The 18,106-nt window shown below is 41.8% G+C and overlaps 1 protein-coding gene across 1 annotated transcript; it reads left to right on the forward strand.

The window, feature by feature from the left end:
* The first annotated feature begins 1,212 nt into the window (after positions 1–1,212).
* Positions 1,213–9,959, forward strand: LOC140560875 (nectin-1-like). The gene is made up of 7 exons (XM_072685500.1): positions 1,213–1,399; positions 2,397–2,738; positions 4,257–4,559; positions 5,516–5,621; positions 6,751–6,893; positions 7,814–7,935; positions 8,142–9,959. Exons 1-7 carry the CDS (start codon positions 1,333–1,335, stop codon positions 8,166–8,168), a joined length of 1,110 nt encoding a protein of 369 aa, XP_072541601.1. The 5' UTR covers positions 1,213–1,332; the 3' UTR covers positions 8,169–9,959.
* The last annotated feature ends 8,147 nt before the right edge of the window (positions 9,960–18,106 follow it).

Consider the following 18,106-nt stretch of genomic DNA (forward strand, 5'->3'; position numbering starts at 1 on the left):
GCCAGGCTGACTGTGTGGCAGTAGTTTAATCCAGCTGGTATCTGTAAGGGGTCGGTCTGTGCTGCTGTCTCCCAGCAGAGGGCAGCAACGGCAAGGCACCCAGTGGAAGCCCCAGTGCCCAGAACACCTAGGGGTACTCAGTGCCTGCATGTCCTTTGTCTGAGCACACTAACTAACCCTGAAACAACAGACACCAGAATACACCACATTACACATTGCTGGCGAATCAGGAGTAAAGGTAGCTTAAAACACAAAGCCCTCCACTGTTTCCCAAAGACATGAGAAGCAATTTAATAACTTAATAATATATAATAATAATCATTGAAATTCGCCTGAGGAGTAAGGTAGGTGTATCTACGTGTCCCTGTAGACCACAAGTGATTTGACATCTATATGTCAAACTCATTTATTTTTTAGAAGTTTAAAAAATACCCATCTTTTAAAATAAATGAAGCTTCGTTTTTAAACAATGTCCGCACTTTTTAGACGGTCCCTTGCTTCTTCTGCAACTGTTTATTGGCTGCTGTCTGAAAGGCTCAGTACAGAGAAAGATGCAGCTGAGGCGAGTCTCTGCTCCTCTGTATGGTTTTTAGGAACCTCTCAAACCTTCCTGTGGGTACTAGTCCAGTGTCTCTCACATGGAGCTGGGTGAGGGACCTCAGGCATCCTGTTCTTGTCATATGAAAAGGGGAGTGAGCTGATTTTAATACTAAACGATGCTTTACTACACCAACCATTTCCATCACTTTTCTTAAAGTTTTTATAGCACTTTAATATAGTGTTTAATTTTCAACAATAGTGTCAAATAATCACAATGTCAGCATTATTCTACTGATTTAGAGATGTTTGTGGTACTGTTATACTGCTGCCTGCTGCCAGTGTGTGTCTGCTTACCAGCAAATACAGGAATCAAATGAGGGCACTGAACCTTGTATGATCAGCAGCACTAGCTCTTGTTGACCTCTGCAGAGCCAGTAGAGCGCAGTGTTGTACAGTGAAGGGGACTTTTGGTAGAGGGTGTGGCTGTGGGGTTAATATTTCCTGGTTAGGTGAACATACAGATGCAGAGACTCCTCCTATTTTGATTAAATGAACTCGGTAAAATAGAAAGTTCAGGAATTGAGACAAAATATAACGATGGTTTGTCCTCTGTTCCTCCATCGTTTAATTAAATATAATAAATAATAATCATCAATGGTTATGGTTGATTATTAAGCTGCGTCATGAGTAGAGGAGGAGCAAAGAGCTGCTTGGTCCAGGTGGTCTGACCTGGCTTCTCTAAAATATGATGCAGTTTTTGTTTTTCTGCTGGATTAATTTGACCTGAAGATCATGAATCTTCTTGCTCATCGTCTGATGGTCTGTCTTGTATCCATTCAGCTCTGCAGCACAAGTACAGGTAGGGGCTCATGGCTGCACGGTGGTCTTTCATGTAGCAGAGCTGGGGGGCTAGCTCCAGCTGAACTACACTGAATTAGAGGAAGAAGAAGTTTGAACCTGTACAGAAACACTAAAAACTGCTTTTTAAAACCTGTGTTTTGTTCAGTATTACTATTATAATAATGTGGTATTATAAAATATGTTAACATGTATTTCAGTATTTTTACTTGAGCAGAAAAGCATAGATGTTCTCTCTGACTCTAAAGGACACATTGCAGTAACCTACAGCCAGGCTGACTGTGTGGCAGTAGTTTAATCCAGCAGTCTCCAGCACTGTATTATTCCCTTCAGCTCCACACTTACCTCCTCCAGTCAGTGTAAACACTGCTAGCTACTAAACAGTCTAACAGGACCAATTCCACCTTATTTCTGTCCATTTTAATATGCTGCAGTTAACAGACTGAGACACACATTAAGGTGATGATGCAGGACAAATGATAATATGTGGGAAAATACGAATCACTAATGTGATTCATGGAGGTCTCACCTCACAACGTAAAGGACTAGGAAAGGATCTGCTGCTAACATTGGTGCCAGAAAATACAGTCCCCCTTCAGAGGTCTTGTGGATCATACATAGAGGTCAATGCTACACACATACAGTGGGGGGAAAAAGTATTTAGTCAGTCACCAATTGTGCAAGTTCTCCCACTTAAAAAGAGGAGAGAGGCTGTAATTGACATCATAGGTAGACCTCAACTATGAGAGACAAAATGAGAAAATAAAAATCTGATTTTTAAAGAATTTGGTCAATAACAAAAGTTCATCTCAATACTTTGTTATATATCCTTTGTTGGACTTTTCTGTAAGTCTTCACGAGGTTGGCACACACCATTGCTGGTATGTTGGCCCATTCCTCCATGCAGATCTCCTCTAGAGCAGATGGCAACATTTATTAGGTATAATTGATCTATTGTTTTAACCTTACTTCATTTTTGTTTGTTTCTTTTTGAACAGCCATAAAGGTCATTGGTCAAAGGGTCACCTTCACAGCAGGAGAGGAAGGCACCTTGTTCTGTCAGCTGGTCGACACAAGTGAGCAACTTACACGGATTACATGGCAAAAAAGGACACCGAACAGCCCTAAGAATGAGAATATTTTTGTCATCACTCCAGACGGCAAAACAGAAAACATCAATGGATTAGGAGACAGAATTGAATTTATTGGAAACATTCAAGAATACATTGGTTCAGTTCGTCTGAAGAATGTGAACTTAGCAGATGAAGGAATCTACACGTGCATTTTCAACATCTTTCCAAGTGGACCCTTTGAGAGAGAGATACCGCTTACTGTACATGGTAAGAGATGTCCTTCATGTTAATGTAAGCAATACATTTAGGATTTTTTTTTCTTCAACTCTATTGAATGATCATTTATAGGCGTGGGGTGTTAAGGCCAGACTGTCTTGTCTAATCCCTTGTCTAATGTCTTGTTGACTGAGGGTCTGCATAGCCGAAGACCAGCCAGAATACTGATGCCCACCACTGAATGTGCCTAAATTTGAACACCAGAACTGAGGAATCTTGTTTTCTTGTTTTTCTGTGTGAGTCACGTACCTGAGGAAGATATGGGAGCAGGATGCACTACAGGAAGAAGGCAAACAAACTGGGGCAGTGTGGTGCTCTTCCAAATGTTCTTCTGGAAACTTTAGGCCCTGCTGTTCATGTGGATATTTATTTGACATGCCACCTTCCTAAACACTGTTGCAGACCAAGTACATCCCTTCATGGCAACAGTATTCCCTATTTAGGATAATACACCCTGCCATTATTCAGCAACCAGTTGATCCATGGAGGACACACCTTACCACTTGCAGGACTTAAAGGATCTGCTGCTTACGTCTTGATACCAGATACCACAGTACCTTCCAAGGTCTACTGGAGTCAGTGCTTTCAAAAGAGTCATCCACAAGAATACCAGGACCCAAGGTTGCCCAACATTGGCCAAAGCATCTCAATGCCTCTGCTGGCTTGCCTTTTTCCTACAGTGCGTCCTGGTCCAATGTTTTCCCCAGTTAAGTGACGCACACACACCAGGGCGTCTGAATAATGCAAAGGAAAATGTGATTCCTCAGATGAGTGTTTGAGGTTCAGTTTGTTAGATTCATGTAACTTTTATTATTCAGTTATACCAAGAGAGAAAGCTTTCCATTCTAGGGACCCTTTAATGACTTTCAAGAATGTGGAATTTAAAAAGGTTTTAATGGTTTACTTGCAGCACAAAACACGGCAGGACAGAAACCTCATTCCGATAATGAAACTAAAGGATTAAAAGACAGATAGTGTCCGTTAGGCTCGTTTTTAGTAAAGAGGAACAGCACATCAAGCAGGAACTAAAAACAACTGTTTTGCAGTTCTGCTATGTATATATATATATATATATATATATATATATATATATATAGGTTGGATTTACCTTTTTTTCCATCGTGGTCCTATATTATTTAGAAAAAAAACTCAATTATTAGAAGCTAAAGAACACATCTTAACCAGGGGTGCCAATAATTATGGAGGGCACTGTGTGTATATATATATATATATATATATATATATATATATATATATATATATATATATATATATATAATATTTTGAAATCTGGTGTGTAAGTCACTTCTGTGACATGGTCTGGTTTGTTCCCTGTTCCTTTGTGGTGTGGTTAATTTTATTTTAAATTTAGTTTGTGGTCTTAAACTAATTTACATTTGCAAATTGGCAGAAACTGTAGTTTATCTTTGTATGCAAAATTAAACGCTGCATTTATTTGCTTTTCATTTTCATTCTGCTGTGTACTGATGTATCTGTCTTCTATTACAGTTCCTCCTGTCGTCAGTGTGAACGCTGATGTGATTCCTGTTGCTGGTGATTCTGAAGTGATCTTGGTAACCTGCACCGCTAAAGCTCAGCCTGAGGCACATGTTTCCTGGAATCTCGGTGCTCTGAGTGACCTTGTGAAAGTAAAGACTGATCTGTCTGCAGAACCTGATGGATTCTACACTGTCAAAAGCCGCCTGATTGGTGTAGCATCCCGAGAGCTGAACCAGCAGAAGGTTCAGTGTTTGGTGAATCACCCTACCCTGAAGGAGGAGCTCATACTGGACTATGCACTAGTCATCCACTGTAAGTTGCTGTCAGCAAGGTGACTGTCCTTAATACCCTAGTGGTCCATTGCAAACAATCAATCATTGTATTTAGACAATATGAGGCTGTATAAACAACACCACCGTATTCACCTCCAGCATTCTATTCATATCAACACAAACTGAAATAGTGATGTCGCTGTGCTGTTTGCAAGTTTCCCTCATAAGATAACACAGTTTCTGTTGTTGGAGACAAAAGAATAAGATCTTTAAGTGCTTCCCACCTTCATTTTCCTCCATTGTTCATTATCTGACAGAAGAAGTATCATAAATACACTATATGGGGAAAACGTATTGGGAGACCTGCCTATTCATTGTTTTTTCGGACATCAGTGGTATAAAAAGGACTAACTGCACCAACTTTTGTTAGGAGTAACTGTCTCTGGAGCATTGCTGTGAGGATTTGATTAAATTCATCAGCAGTGAGGTCAGGATTTTGGATTATCACAACCCCACACTCTCCAACTTATCCCAAAAGTACTGGATGAAGCCCCATCATCCATCATTACAGAAAACACAGTTCCACTACTCCACAGCTCAGTGCTGGGGGGCTTAAATACCCCTCTAGCCCATGCCTGGCTTTAGACATGGTGCCAACAGGTTCATGTTTATCTGCTCCAGAGCGTCCTATTCTTTTGGCAGTACTTCTCTACAGGGACTCGACAATCTGTGTCAGCAATGGCTGCAACTTAAAGTACCTGAACACATTTAATAAAAGGTGTGTCCACAAACATTTGCACATATAGTGTAGGCAACAGCATGTTTTGTTGCATTTTTTGCATTTTTTTTTAGAAGGTCAAACTAAGATTTCCTAGTTTCTAAATTTTATCAAAAGTTCTAAATCATTTTTATTTTTATTATTTTGTATGTTAAAAGACTGTTTGTATGTGTGTATGTGTGTGTGTGTGTGTGTGTGTGTTTGCTTTTTTCTCTCAGATCCTCCGCAGATTGTGTATATAGATTCAGTTAATGTTAAAGCATCTCAAGAATTGAGGTGTGTAGCTGATGCCAATCCTCAACCAACAACGTTCACCTGGAGCAGGTAATGGAGCGCTGAACAATGACTGGGTGCAGCTGCACTGCTCACAACAGACATTGGTAAAATATCAGTTTATCTAGAACCTGGTCTAGAACCAGCTCAGCTGCCAGAAACCTCTAGTTTCTCTTTAGTGGACTACTTTCAGATTTTGCTCACTTGCAATTGCAACTTTCAAAGTTTCACAGACAGATTTACAGTGTATTACAGTAGAGGAACTCAGCTATTTAACTACAAATTCAAAACTACGTCCTGTTAAAATTTATTAGATCTTCCTGTGTTGAAGTTAGATAAACAAAAACCCAGGAAACATTACAGTAAGAACGTTTCCTACCTGCTTCTATAGAGGGTTATGCATTGACATCACACTCCCATTGAAGCACAACCCTTTAGTCTGCGACACAGCCGCTGCGTTTATTAGGGAAAACAACCAAGCTGGGAATGATGCAAGCGATTATCTGCTGAAGTTAAAGGCAGTTGGACTCTACAGTGATCCATTCAAATTATCAAAAAGCCAATGGTCCATGTACAGTGATGTGTAGCCAGGAATGTCCAGCCAACCGAGGCTCAAACCATACCCATTTAGAGGATAAAGCATCATATCAGTTGAGTGAAGGGTCTTAGGAGTGGTTTCCACTGTTTTCAGGCTCATTTAGTAGACTGGCTCTTCCAGGTTTAGATTGCTTTCTCTTGTAATTGACCTTAGCATGTCGCTAAATTGGCATCTACAGTAAGCTTGTTTTTTGCCCACCTGTTTTCACAGCATGCCTTCATCATTCAGTGAGCTGCCACACGGTTCAGTGCCTGGATTTCAGAATTGCAGCAATCCATCAGTTTCTCTTTTCTTTAGCTTTCAGCACTTTGTAGAAGGAGAGCTCCTGCTGAATCTGTACAGTCAATCATGCAACAGCTCGTTCTTGTTTTTGTGTTCGCAGCATTCACATTCTTTAGGCAGCTAGACACACATTCGTTTTGGGCGTAGGGGTAGATTTAAACCTGCAACGAGGAGAGGGGGGGGGGAGGGTTTTAAGCATACGGTCATCAGAATATCGGAATATTCTGACCATCCCTGGTTTATGCTGTTTGAGGGTATTACAGAATAGTAACATTTAGTTTTTTGGGGTTTTTTTTACAGGGTAAACAAGACGCTTTCTGGCAGAGTTGATAATGAGAAGCTGGAAATCTTACTGGACTCTAACAATAATGGCCTGTATATGTGTAAAGCTTCAAACCAGTATGGAAATGGAACAGCCACTATGTACATGCATATTTCCGCAGGTGAGTGAGCATTTTTTTTTGTGTGTGTGTGTGTGTGTGTGTGTGTGTGTGTGTGTGTGTATATATATATGGCTGTATGTACAATATTGACGACACAAACCCAGGGCTCAACTGACACACATACCTTTATTTAACCTCCCTCCACCACACCCAAACGAAAACTTTACAAAACAGATCAGCCCGAGTGGAGCTGTAAAGGGTCACTAGACATGTGTACAGTGCCACTCCCTGTGTGTGACTGAGCCTGTCCTTCTATGCCATTCATCTGGCTCATTTGCCTGCACGGCCACAGGTGAGCAGCATCTGGGTGGTGTAGGGTGTCATTCCCACTGCCAACTCCCGCCTCCGCCTCCTCTGCCGCCGCCACGTCTGATATTCAAGAAACATGATCGAACAATATGAACCCTTCAGCTATCCTTATTGGTTTTGCAGAGTGCTGCTGTAAAAATGCAATACATAAACAGCAGTGCGCTTCACTGGCGCGGTTTCATTACTCTAGTTTAACAATAATAATAAGCACTTACCAATCAGCGCTCTAATCGGTAAGTGTTTATTACCAGACTTTTACTGCACTTTTACATCAGTCTGTGGCTGTCAAGTTCTATTTCTGTCAGCTGAAAATGCTCACAAACTATTAGAAACTAAATGTACGGTTTCATGTGTAGCAAGGGTGTGTTGGTTGCTTTTGTAGTAAAGTATTCATAGTATTCATTTAGTTAATTTTATACATTTATTAATTTATAAATATACATTATTTTTTCTGGGGAAACCTGGAATTATCTGATCCAATTGTGTGGGTCCCATGGGTCTCCGTAATTTAAACAGTGTTCTTATAAGCCAAGTGAAGCCTGTTTGAGCTGATTATAGTGCCGTTTTTTCACATGGTGTTAAAAAGAACCTTTTCTCCTCTTTCCTCTAAGGATCCAGTACTGCCTGTTGGAGTTTGTTCTCCACCCTTGTCATTGGACTTGCTATATTTTTTTATTTTGAAATGTGTCTATACTTGGATATTTTCCAAATGTTTTTTACAACTGAGCAAAAAGTAAGTTTATTCATTTTAATGTAATGTACAGAACTGTAAAAGTCTAAAATGATTTATAAAGTTGTTGTTCATGTTTTGAGTCCTGATAACCCCAAACATCATCTAAAATGTTTTCTCATTGTTAATAAAATATTTTCCAAAATTATTCCTGATGCAAGACCCAACCAACAATGAATGTAATGCTAATTTAAACCCATCCTCTCTAGGCCTTCTGGACATGTTCCTGTGCCTGATACCACAGGGAACCACCGGGACAGCAGTGGCAGAATGAACTTATAAAGCTGTGTGAGCTGGTCGTCTAAATTCTCCAACTATACCAGTCCAGTCACCTTCCTGGGACAGGAACTGTAGCAGCAGAAGAACTGAAAATAATGTGATGACAAGGCACATGACCACGAACACTGAGACTTCGCTTAAGGGACTAGAGGAGCAGGAGTGCTAAGGACCAGAGAAGCAACAATAGGACACACAAGAGAGCGGAGGTCTGTTTAAAAGAACGAAAAGAAAGTCGGCATCACCGTTATTCTTTATCTCAGGTCAGGTGATCAGTGAGATCAGTAGGTGTCTTTTTTTTCCCTCTCCGATTGGACCATACCTTGACGTGGTGGGGAGGCTTTAACCTCTGTTTTGATTAGAGGAACAAAATGGTCCTTCAGACTTTACTTAATGTTATGTTACTGCAGGCCTCAGCACCAGGGGTGTCACTAGGCCAGTTTTAGGGAGACCCTGGGTTTTCTGGAGGTAACACCAACTCCAATATTGTCTCCCACAGCTTATTCATTTTCACATTTTCTGGAAATGAGCCTATACTGTGGTGTGTGATACTTTGACCACAAGCCCCCAAGCCACCCTCCCAACTGCTCTTGTCTGTCCTCCATTACATGCCACGCCTATGTTCAGTTTAAGCTGTCGTCTCTCTAACGCTGAAAAACAGCAGAAACAAAAATAGTGACAGCGGATCTGGAATTTACAGATATTTAGTGAAAAAAAAACAAATCTAATAGTAGCAGCAATAGTAGTAACAGTAATCTGTTGATTTTGGACACTTCTGGAACACAAAACAGTGTTTCACTGTATCTGCCTACAGATATGCCGGGGTGTGTGAGATCCGCCCTGCTTGCCCCTCTTCCCTGTACTGCTCCTTAGTAAACAGATCAGACAGCTGAAAGTGATGAGCAGAAAATAAAAGACCAGTGGACATCAAATACTTTGATGAAACGATGGGGCAGATAGCCCACAGAAAGGAAGGTAGCACCGAATCTTTTGCTTTTAAACAGACTCTTCACAATGTTCATGTTCGGTCTGTTCAGAATTCCTAAATATCATAAATGTCCTTACAGGGGTCATATTGTATATTGTGCAAGTAAACAACAGATTGTTTCATTTTTACACGTTTCACAAGCTCTGCTGCCTGGAGGACATATGGACAAACTAATACACAGACTAGAGTGGATAACCTGGTAGTTGAGAACAGGTCGAGGGCAGGTTAGTGCTGGTTAGATAGGGTAGGTCTTGCTGTTTTGCTGTAATCTGTGTCTGTAGGTAACTCTAAACCTGAGTTATGAATCAAGTTTAGTGAATGGATTTGTCCCATGGATCGGTCTAATTATCATCTGACTAATCTCTCCAGCAGAATCCCACGTGTCTGTTTTTCTAATGAGACGAGCGTGATCATCCCATGACAATGACCTGGAGCTATGACTGTATGATTGCACTACACCCTCAGCAATCAAGTTCAATTACTGGTGCATTTAGTGGCCACGTACTGCTGCTTGCATTAGTTAATTGCAAAAAATCTCAGGATTAAATAGACAACTCTACTCTAAAGCAGCTGATTGAAGTTGTTTTGTAAGACGTCCTGCATGTCTCAGTAAATGCTCTTTCTGTGTCCCTTCATTTTAGATTGCTTGTAAAACTGACCAGCACCCAGACATCAAGCCTCCAACATTGTAAATAGGCCTTCAGGGTGGTGTTGATCCAAAAATAAAAGTACAACCGAGCTGTTTCAGGTGGCCATACAGTCATGTATTTTCATCACATCCCTTTTTTTTTTTTTTTTTTTTTTTTAACATATACTATTTGTCCAAATATTTATGGACACTCTTCTACTGAATGCATTCAGCTTCTTTCAGTTGTAACCATTGCTGATGCTGAAGATATTTCTTTGTTGTATGTGTTAGGTAAATTACCTCCATCTCTCAGTAGTGTTCAGATGAAAATTTGAAGTATTCATCGGGTGTCTACATTTTTGTCACATGGCTGTATAGTCCTGTTCTCTAGTGATTTGATCCACAGGATTGTCAGTCACCAGTTTATCCGTGGTGTAGATTTCATTTTAGCTTTGGGGAAGACAAACTGGCTTCTCATTAAAATAAAGTATTAATGCAGTATTTCTTATAGTGTAACAAAATAATGTCCGACTGTTTGTGAACAGACACCAGTTGTAAGGAATGCATCCAGCTACTTTAGGTTGTAGCCCTTGCTGACACAGGTGTGCAGAGGAGTCTGGGAGTTGGGGATGAACTGTTCTTTGGTAAGATAAGATAAGATAAGATAATCCTTTATTAGTCCCGCAGTGGGGAAATTCACAGTGTAACAGCAGAAAGGGATAGCAGGACACTCAGTTACAAAAATTTAGATAAATAAATAATTTACACTATATACACACAATATAGATAAGAATTAAAAAAACAATAAACAATAAACAATATTATTTACAGCAAAAGACTCTTAATTGCACATGGGGGTGGGATATTGCACATAGTATTCCCTGAACATGAACATGTGTGTGTAGTTAAGTGTGTGTGTATGTGGTCCGCTGGGAGCAGTGTTGGTTGTGTAGTCTGACGGCAGCAGGAAGGAAGGACCTGCGATACCGCTCCTTCACACACTTGGGGTGAAGCAGCCTGTCGCTAAAGGAGCTGCCCAGTGCTGCCAGAGTCTCATGCATGGGGTGGGAGCTGTTCTCCAGCATGGATGCCAGCTTGGTTGTCATCCTCCTGTCTCCCACCACCTGCACTGGGTCTAAGAAGCATCCCAGGACAGAGCCATCCCTCTTTATGAGTTTGTCCAGTCTCTTCTTATCTGCCGTCGAGATGCTACTGCCCCAGCAGACCACTCCATAGAAGATGGCAGATGCCACCACTGTGTCGAAGAACGTCCTCAGGAGCGCTCCCTGCACTCCAAAGGACCTCAATCTCCTCAGCAGGTAGAGTCTGCTCTGGCCTTTCTTGTAGAGAGCTGCAGTGTTGACTGACCAGTCCAGTTTGTTGTTCAGATGAACACCCAGGTATTTATAAGAGTCCACACTCTCGATGTTCATACCCCGGATGTTCACTGATGGAGGGGGGTGTCTGTACCTGCGGAAATCCACCACCAGTTCTTTGGTTTTTCCAGCGTTTATCTGCAGATGGTTCTGCAGACACCAGTCCACAAAGTCCTGAATAAGTTCTCTGTACTCGCTGTCCTCCTCATTGGATATGAGGCCGACGATCGCTGAGTCATCAGAGAACTTCTGGAGGTGACAGGTCGGTGAGCTGTACATGAAGTCAGCAGTGTACAGGGTGAAGAGGAACGGTGCCAAGACCGTTCCTTGAGGGGCTCCTGTGCTGCTGACCACCAAGTCAGAGACACAGTCCCGTGCCCTCACATACTGTGGTCGATTGGTGAGGTAGTCCAGTATCCAGTTTGACAGGTGACTGTCCACTCCACAATGTCCCAACTTGTCCTTTAGAAGCCCTGGCTGTATGGTGTTAAAAGCACTGGAGAAATCGGAGAAGGTGATCCTCACAGTGCTGCCGGGCTTCTCCAGGTGAGAAAGAGCTCTGTGTAGAAGATAGATGACAGCATCATCCACCCCGACACCAGGCTGGTAGGCGAACTGAAGAGGGTCCATGGATGGGCTCACCAGAGGGCGGATGTGGTTGAGGACCAGATGGGAAGTCAGTGCCACCGGCCTGTAGCTGTTTAGGTCCTTTGGGTGCTGTGTTTTGGGCACAGGTACCACACAAGATGTTTTCCACAGCTGTGGTACTCTTCCCAGTTTCAGACTCATGTTGAACATATGCTCAACTACCCTGCACAGCTGATCAGCGCAGGACTTGAGGAGCCTGGCACTGATTCCATCAGGACCTGTAGCTTTCTTAGGCTTGATCTTCCTCAGCTCATTTCTCACCTGGGTTGTTGTGAAGGACAGGTTGGAGCAGGGGGGCTGGGTGCTGGAATGTGTGAATGGGTGGTTGATGCTGCCAGACGATGAGCCATTAGGGGATGATGATGGTGATGATTGTGAGCCAGAAGTTCTGAGAGAAGAAGAAGAAGAAGGGGGAGGGCAGCATGATGGTAGTGCTGCTGAGTGGGGATACAGCAGGGGTGTCTGTGTGGGGGCAGGGCTAGGTGATGATTGATCAAATCTGTTGAAAAATAGATTGAGATCATTCACCCACTTCTGGTCCCCCACCACCTGGGAGTTGGACTTTGTGTGGCCAGAGATGGTTTGAAGGCCTTTCCACACTCCCCTGATGTTGTTCTGCTGCAACTGTTCCTCCATCTTCCTCTTGTAGCTGGCTTTCCCCTCCCTGATCTTCCTTCTCAGTTCCCTCTGCACAGCTTTCAGCTCATCCTTGTCACCAGATCTGAAGGCCCGCTTTTTCGCTTTTAGGAGAGCCTTTATATCTGGATTAATCCATGGCTTGTTGTTGGAAAAACACAGAACAGTCTTGGTGGGCACGGTGTTATCCACACAGAAGTTGACGTAGTCCGTAATGCAGTGAGTGAGATTGTCAATGTCCTCCCCATTAGGATCACACAGTTCTTCCCACACCGCTGTTTCGAAGCAGTCCTTCAGAGCCTCCTCAGACTCCTTAGACCATTTCTTCACTGTACGGGTGACAGCTGGTTCCCCATGTACAATGGGTTTGTACACAGGCAGAAGATGAACCAGACAGTGATCAGATCTTCCAAGGGGAGGGAGAGGTGATGAGTTGTATGCCTCCTTTGTGTTGGCAAAAAACAGGTCCAGTGTTTTCATGTCTCTGGTGTGGCAGGTTACATACTGGGTGAAGGTGGACAGAGTGGAGGATGGAGAAGCATGGTTAAAGTCTCCGGAGATAAGGAGGAGGGCCTGCGGGTGCTGTGTCTGCAGCCTGCACACAGCTGAGTGCAGGACATCACAGGCCGAGTCAGCGTTAGCAGAGGGGGGATGTGAACACCATGATGCTGCACTCCCGGTATTCCCTCTGATGTCGCGTTAGCGCCGCCAGCTCGTGCATCTTATTGGGGAGCGACCTCACGTTCCCCATGACTACAGAAGGAAGAGCGGGCTTGTAGCGTCTCCTCCGGGCGCGACACAGAGCTCCAGCCCGGCTCCCCCGCCGCCTCCTCCTCAGCTCGCGGGGGATGTCGTGCCTCTCGCGCGGCAGCACAGCAGCGCTGCTGAGCGCATAAGCTGATGCTCCATCCAGTACCCATAAGTTGGGGGTGAGGTGGTGTGGTGATCATCCAACATCCTGACCTCACTAACACTCATCACTGAATGCAATCAAATCTTCACAGCAATGCTCCAAAGTTTAGTAGAAAGCCTTCCCTGGACAGTCACTCCAACAAAAGTGATTTCAGAAGAAACAATGAATAAGCATGTGTCCATATAGCATAATCTTGTGTCCATGAATAAGCATATATTTGTCCATATAGTTTATGTAATGCAAACACACAGGTAGTTTATGGTCAGCTTATATCATATATGAACACAGCAGTTACTGGGGCACAAGATTGCTCACTTCAAGTCCTGAACTAACAGTAGGAGTACTGTAATGAGGTTGGGTGAGGGTGCATACAATTGAGGTGTGTGTGTGTGTGTGTGTGTGTGTGTGTGCGCGCAAGGGTCAGTTCAGGCCCTGTGTGTCTAATGGTCTGGGGAAGAAGTTTTCCAGAGTCTGGCAGTGTTGGCCTGGATACTGGATTCTGCCAGACCACATCACTGAGTAAGGGATGATGATAACTGTAATGCCGGTGGCTTTGCGGTTGCAGTGTGTAGTGTGTATTGTAAATGGCATTGATGGAGGGGAGAACACCCTGTATGGACAAAAGTATTGAGGCATTGAGGATTTGATTGTATTAAGCAACAAGTGCACCACCAACCCAACTCATTCCTAAAGTACTGAATCATCATTTCAGAGACCACAGATCCACTGCACCACAGATTAATGCTGGGATACATTGTATCCCTCTGCTCATGTTTATCTGCTCCAGAGCTTCATATTCTGTTGGCAGTATTTCTCCACAGGGTTTAGAGAAGCTGTATGTGTGCCTTTGCACATCTGTGTCAGCAATAGGTGCATATTAAAGTAGCTGAATATATTCATTAGAAGGGATGTCCACAAACATTTGGACATTTAGTGTATGATTGTTTTTTTGAGAATAAATATATGACTACTCATTCAGAAACACCAAAGAGCCTGTGAAATGCTGTTTGGGCCTGTTCTGTTAGGAATACATTAGGAATAAATAAAGATTATATATATATATATAAAATATAATATATATATATATATAATGTGTGTGTGTGTGTGTATGTTTAATATTTAAAATATTGTATTAATATTATTTATATTTAACAATAATTACAATCATATGATTATAAATATTTAACATGGTTGATTATACAAATTAATTATGCTAAATACTCCCAATAATAAATTCTAAATCTATACTAAGAATTAAACACAGCATCAATAATAATAATAATAATAATAATAATTTGTCTGCATCACTGCACTAATGCTTTTGTATAAAACCCTGACAACAACCAGCAATCTAATATAATGGAAATAACTTCTTAGCAAAGCTCGTATTGATATCTAAATTAATGAACAGCTCAACATGCTCCTATTAGTACATTTGAGATGACTTGTAACAGCAGCACCCAGAGATTAAACCATCAAAAACATTTACAGAGGGTGTGTCTCACCATTAAAAAAACATGTACCACTGAGCCATTTTAGGTGACCATACAGTCATGTAAATGAATTAGGACATCCCATGAAGTCCATGCATTCAGCTACTTTAAGTTGTCCCCATTGCTGAGACATGCAAATGCGCGCGCACACACACACACACACACACACAGCTCGTCTAGTCCCTGTAGAGAAGCACTGCCAATAAAGTAGGACTCTCTGGAGCAGATAAACATGACCCTGTTGGCGCCATGCTGCCTAATGCCAGGCATGGTCTAGAGGGGTAAAAAGCCCCCCAGCATTGAGCAGTGGAACTGTGCTCTCTGGAATGATGGATGGATATTGCTTCACCTAATACGTTTAGGATGATTTGTGGAGTTGGGGATTGACTGGGATGGGGATCATCCCACAATCTGACCTCACTAACGCGCTTGTTGCTGAATGCATTTAAATTCTCACAGCAATGCTCCAGAGACAGTTACTCCCAACAATACTTTGTCATTTAAATATTTAGCATTTAATGAGGCCAATTGTGGGTCTGTTCTCAGTGGCTTGGAGAGTTTTGTTGTTGTTGTTTTTGGCTGTTCATGCTGCCCCCTTAGTCCTTGCAAGTATCCTTAATAAGGATGAGCAATCTGCACATGATTCGGGTTTTTTTTGGGGTGGGTGGAATGACTAGGCCATCCTTGTGAGAGGAAGTGAGAGAAGCTGTACAGCTTTTTCAAGGAGCTACAGAAAGTGCTAACACTTTTCATTGTGTGTTTGTCACTTCACAGCTAGCTGGTGCATGCAGAAGGAAGCCAGACAGTCTGGCCAGATAGTCTTTTAAACCATGTTACAATGACTGCAGGCCATTAAGGCCTTATTTTGGTTTGCTAATGGAAGTTGAAGATACTTAAGGTGATGACTCACAGGGCTGACTAATAATAGCAGCTGCACCTGTATCTATTGGTGTCCTTCAGAAAAGGAGAGGCTGACGCTGCTGATGTCATGTTATTGTTGGAGAATCCTTTAGACTGAAATGCAATTCTGTTTTTTTAACAGCCTATCCATGTTTGTGTGTCTGCATGTTTCAGTATCAACATTTCACAGAGCAGAACAAAGTTGTAGGGAGAATGACGTCTAAAGCATCACAAAGCATTACTAATACTAATGATCTCTGAAAAGCTGTTCAAATGTCTTGTTAAAGGTGTTTTGGTGCTCAGCCTGAAATTGGCATACTTACTGTAGGACGACCTAATAGAGGAGCCAACAGGAGCTGCTGTCTCTGCTTTTCATTTTCATGTATTAATGAATATTTATTCATATTAATTTATTAATGAATTAAACATGCTGAAAATAATCCCACTATTGAAGTACTATTGGACATGAAGTTGAACTAAAGTGTTGTGGCTTTAATTGATTTAAAAATAGTTGCTTTTGTTCTTCTATTGATTTAGCCTTGTATTGTTAAGTATTTATTAGATTTAAACTGTTTATCACATGAAGTAACTTCTGACTGACCTGAGAAACCCTTATTACAAGCATTAAAGTAGTGTTAGTCAAGATTTAGGAAACACAAACTCTGGTCAGTCTCTGTTAAGGATATTTATTTGTAATGAGCTCACATGGGTTTATCAGTCACTACCTGTGTTAGTGTTAACATTGTTAACTGCAGCTGACCTCTAATGCATATATGTGTCTAAAGGAGAGGAAAGTCACTCTGGATAAGTGAATGGTCTAGCTCTTTTTAACAAAAACAGTTTATAGACCAAGTTCACTCTTAAAAAATAATCTCTTTTGCAGTAATGGCTCTTTATAGAACCAAATAATGTAGCATCTTTACTTAGAGTGCTGGTACCTGTGGACTGATGTATTTGTAATGGAACAAGGCAGTGAAAGCAGTAAGGCTCATTTTGATAGTTGAAATGTGAAGTAGGGAAAAGAGTGTCTGCAGTGTTTAGGGTCTAGTAACATCTGTTTAACTGTGACCAAACAGTAAAGAATTCAGTGTAAGCAGAAACTGAGTAAGACTGAAACCAGGACTGGTGTAGCAACCGACCGTGGAAGGTCTGTTGTACTGCTGATGCAATGGGTTTGTATTTGTGAGGTCAAAAATTAGATCTTAAATCTTAATCTTATCTGCAGAGGAACCTGTACAGTTCCCATAAAACTACAGGCTCATGTATGAGTGATATTGTACTTTTGAATGTTTTAGAGCTGCAGGCCTGGATGATTAAAAAAACAGGTTTTGGGTGTCAGGAAATAGGTCATGAGAACTGGCTGGTGTTCGCAACATTTATGCTTTTATTCAGATAAAATACCTGAATTTACTCAATAATGAACAGTGTTAGAGGTATAGAATAGATGTGTCTTTTTATCTTCACATTAAACATAACTCATATTCATAGTCTTTTATTTCTGTGCCTAGATGATGGAGAAGTTGGAGCGCAGTGGAGTGAGATATAGTGCTTTTTTTTCCTTTCCTTATCTCACTTCTGTGTTCTTTCCCTCATTCCCTCCCTCTCTCATTCCCTCCCTCTCTCATTCCCTCCCTCCCTCATTCTGTACCTGTTTCAGGTGATCTTAGTTAGTTTCTGTGTACTACTGGTATGTTAACACTCGTGTTTATTTTAACACATTATATAATTATATAACACTATTCATAGTGTTTTGTAAACGCTTAGACGCTGTCCTGAAACCCAAGAGGAAAAACCCCAGCCGGACAGAGGGGACTCTGTATATATGAACCCCATACAAAACCCAATGATCGTTTCTGTACTGAATCATCTTCATAAACCAGGCACTGGGAAAGTGAAACCTCTCCAGCATATGAAAATGACTACCCTCCCTTCATTATTTCTCTATAGCTCTCCTTCCCTCCCTCCCCTTCCCTCCCTCCCTTACTCACTCATTCATTCATTCAGCATATGAAACTCCTTCATATGTCTTTTGTCGTGTATGTTCACCTAACCAGGAAATATTAACCTTACAGCCACACCCTCTACCAAAAGTCCTCTTCACTGTACAACACTGCGCTCTACTGGCTCTTCAGAGGTCAACAAGAGCTAGTGCTGCTGATCATACAAGGTTCAGTGCCCTCATTTGATTCCTGTATTTGCTGGTAAGCAGACACACACTGGCAGCAGGCAGCAGTATAACAGTACCACAAACATCTCTACATCAGTAGAATAATGCTGATATTGTGATTATTTGACACTATTGTTGAAAATTAAACA

The sequence above is a fragment of the Salminus brasiliensis genome, chromosome 8 (assembly GCF_030463535.1).
Source record: "Salminus brasiliensis chromosome 8, fSalBra1.hap2, whole genome shotgun sequence".
Lineage (NCBI taxonomy): Eukaryota > Metazoa > Chordata > Actinopteri > Characiformes > Bryconidae > Salminus > Salminus brasiliensis.

Excerpts from the sequence above, each read along its gene's own strand:
- LOC140560875 (XM_072685500.1), top strand. The coding sequence starts at position 1,333 with ATGAATCTTCTTGCTCATCGTCTGATGGTCTGTCTTGTATCCATTCAG. Across the intron at positions 4,560-5,515 it reads CTATGCACTAGTCATCCACT|ATCCTCCGCAGATTGTGTAT; the intron begins GTAAGTTGCTGT and ends TTTTTCTCTCAG. Across the intron at positions 7,936-8,141 it reads TTTTTACAACTGAGCAAAAA|GCCTTCTGGACATGTTCCTG; the intron begins GTAAGTTTATTC and ends CATCCTCTCTAG.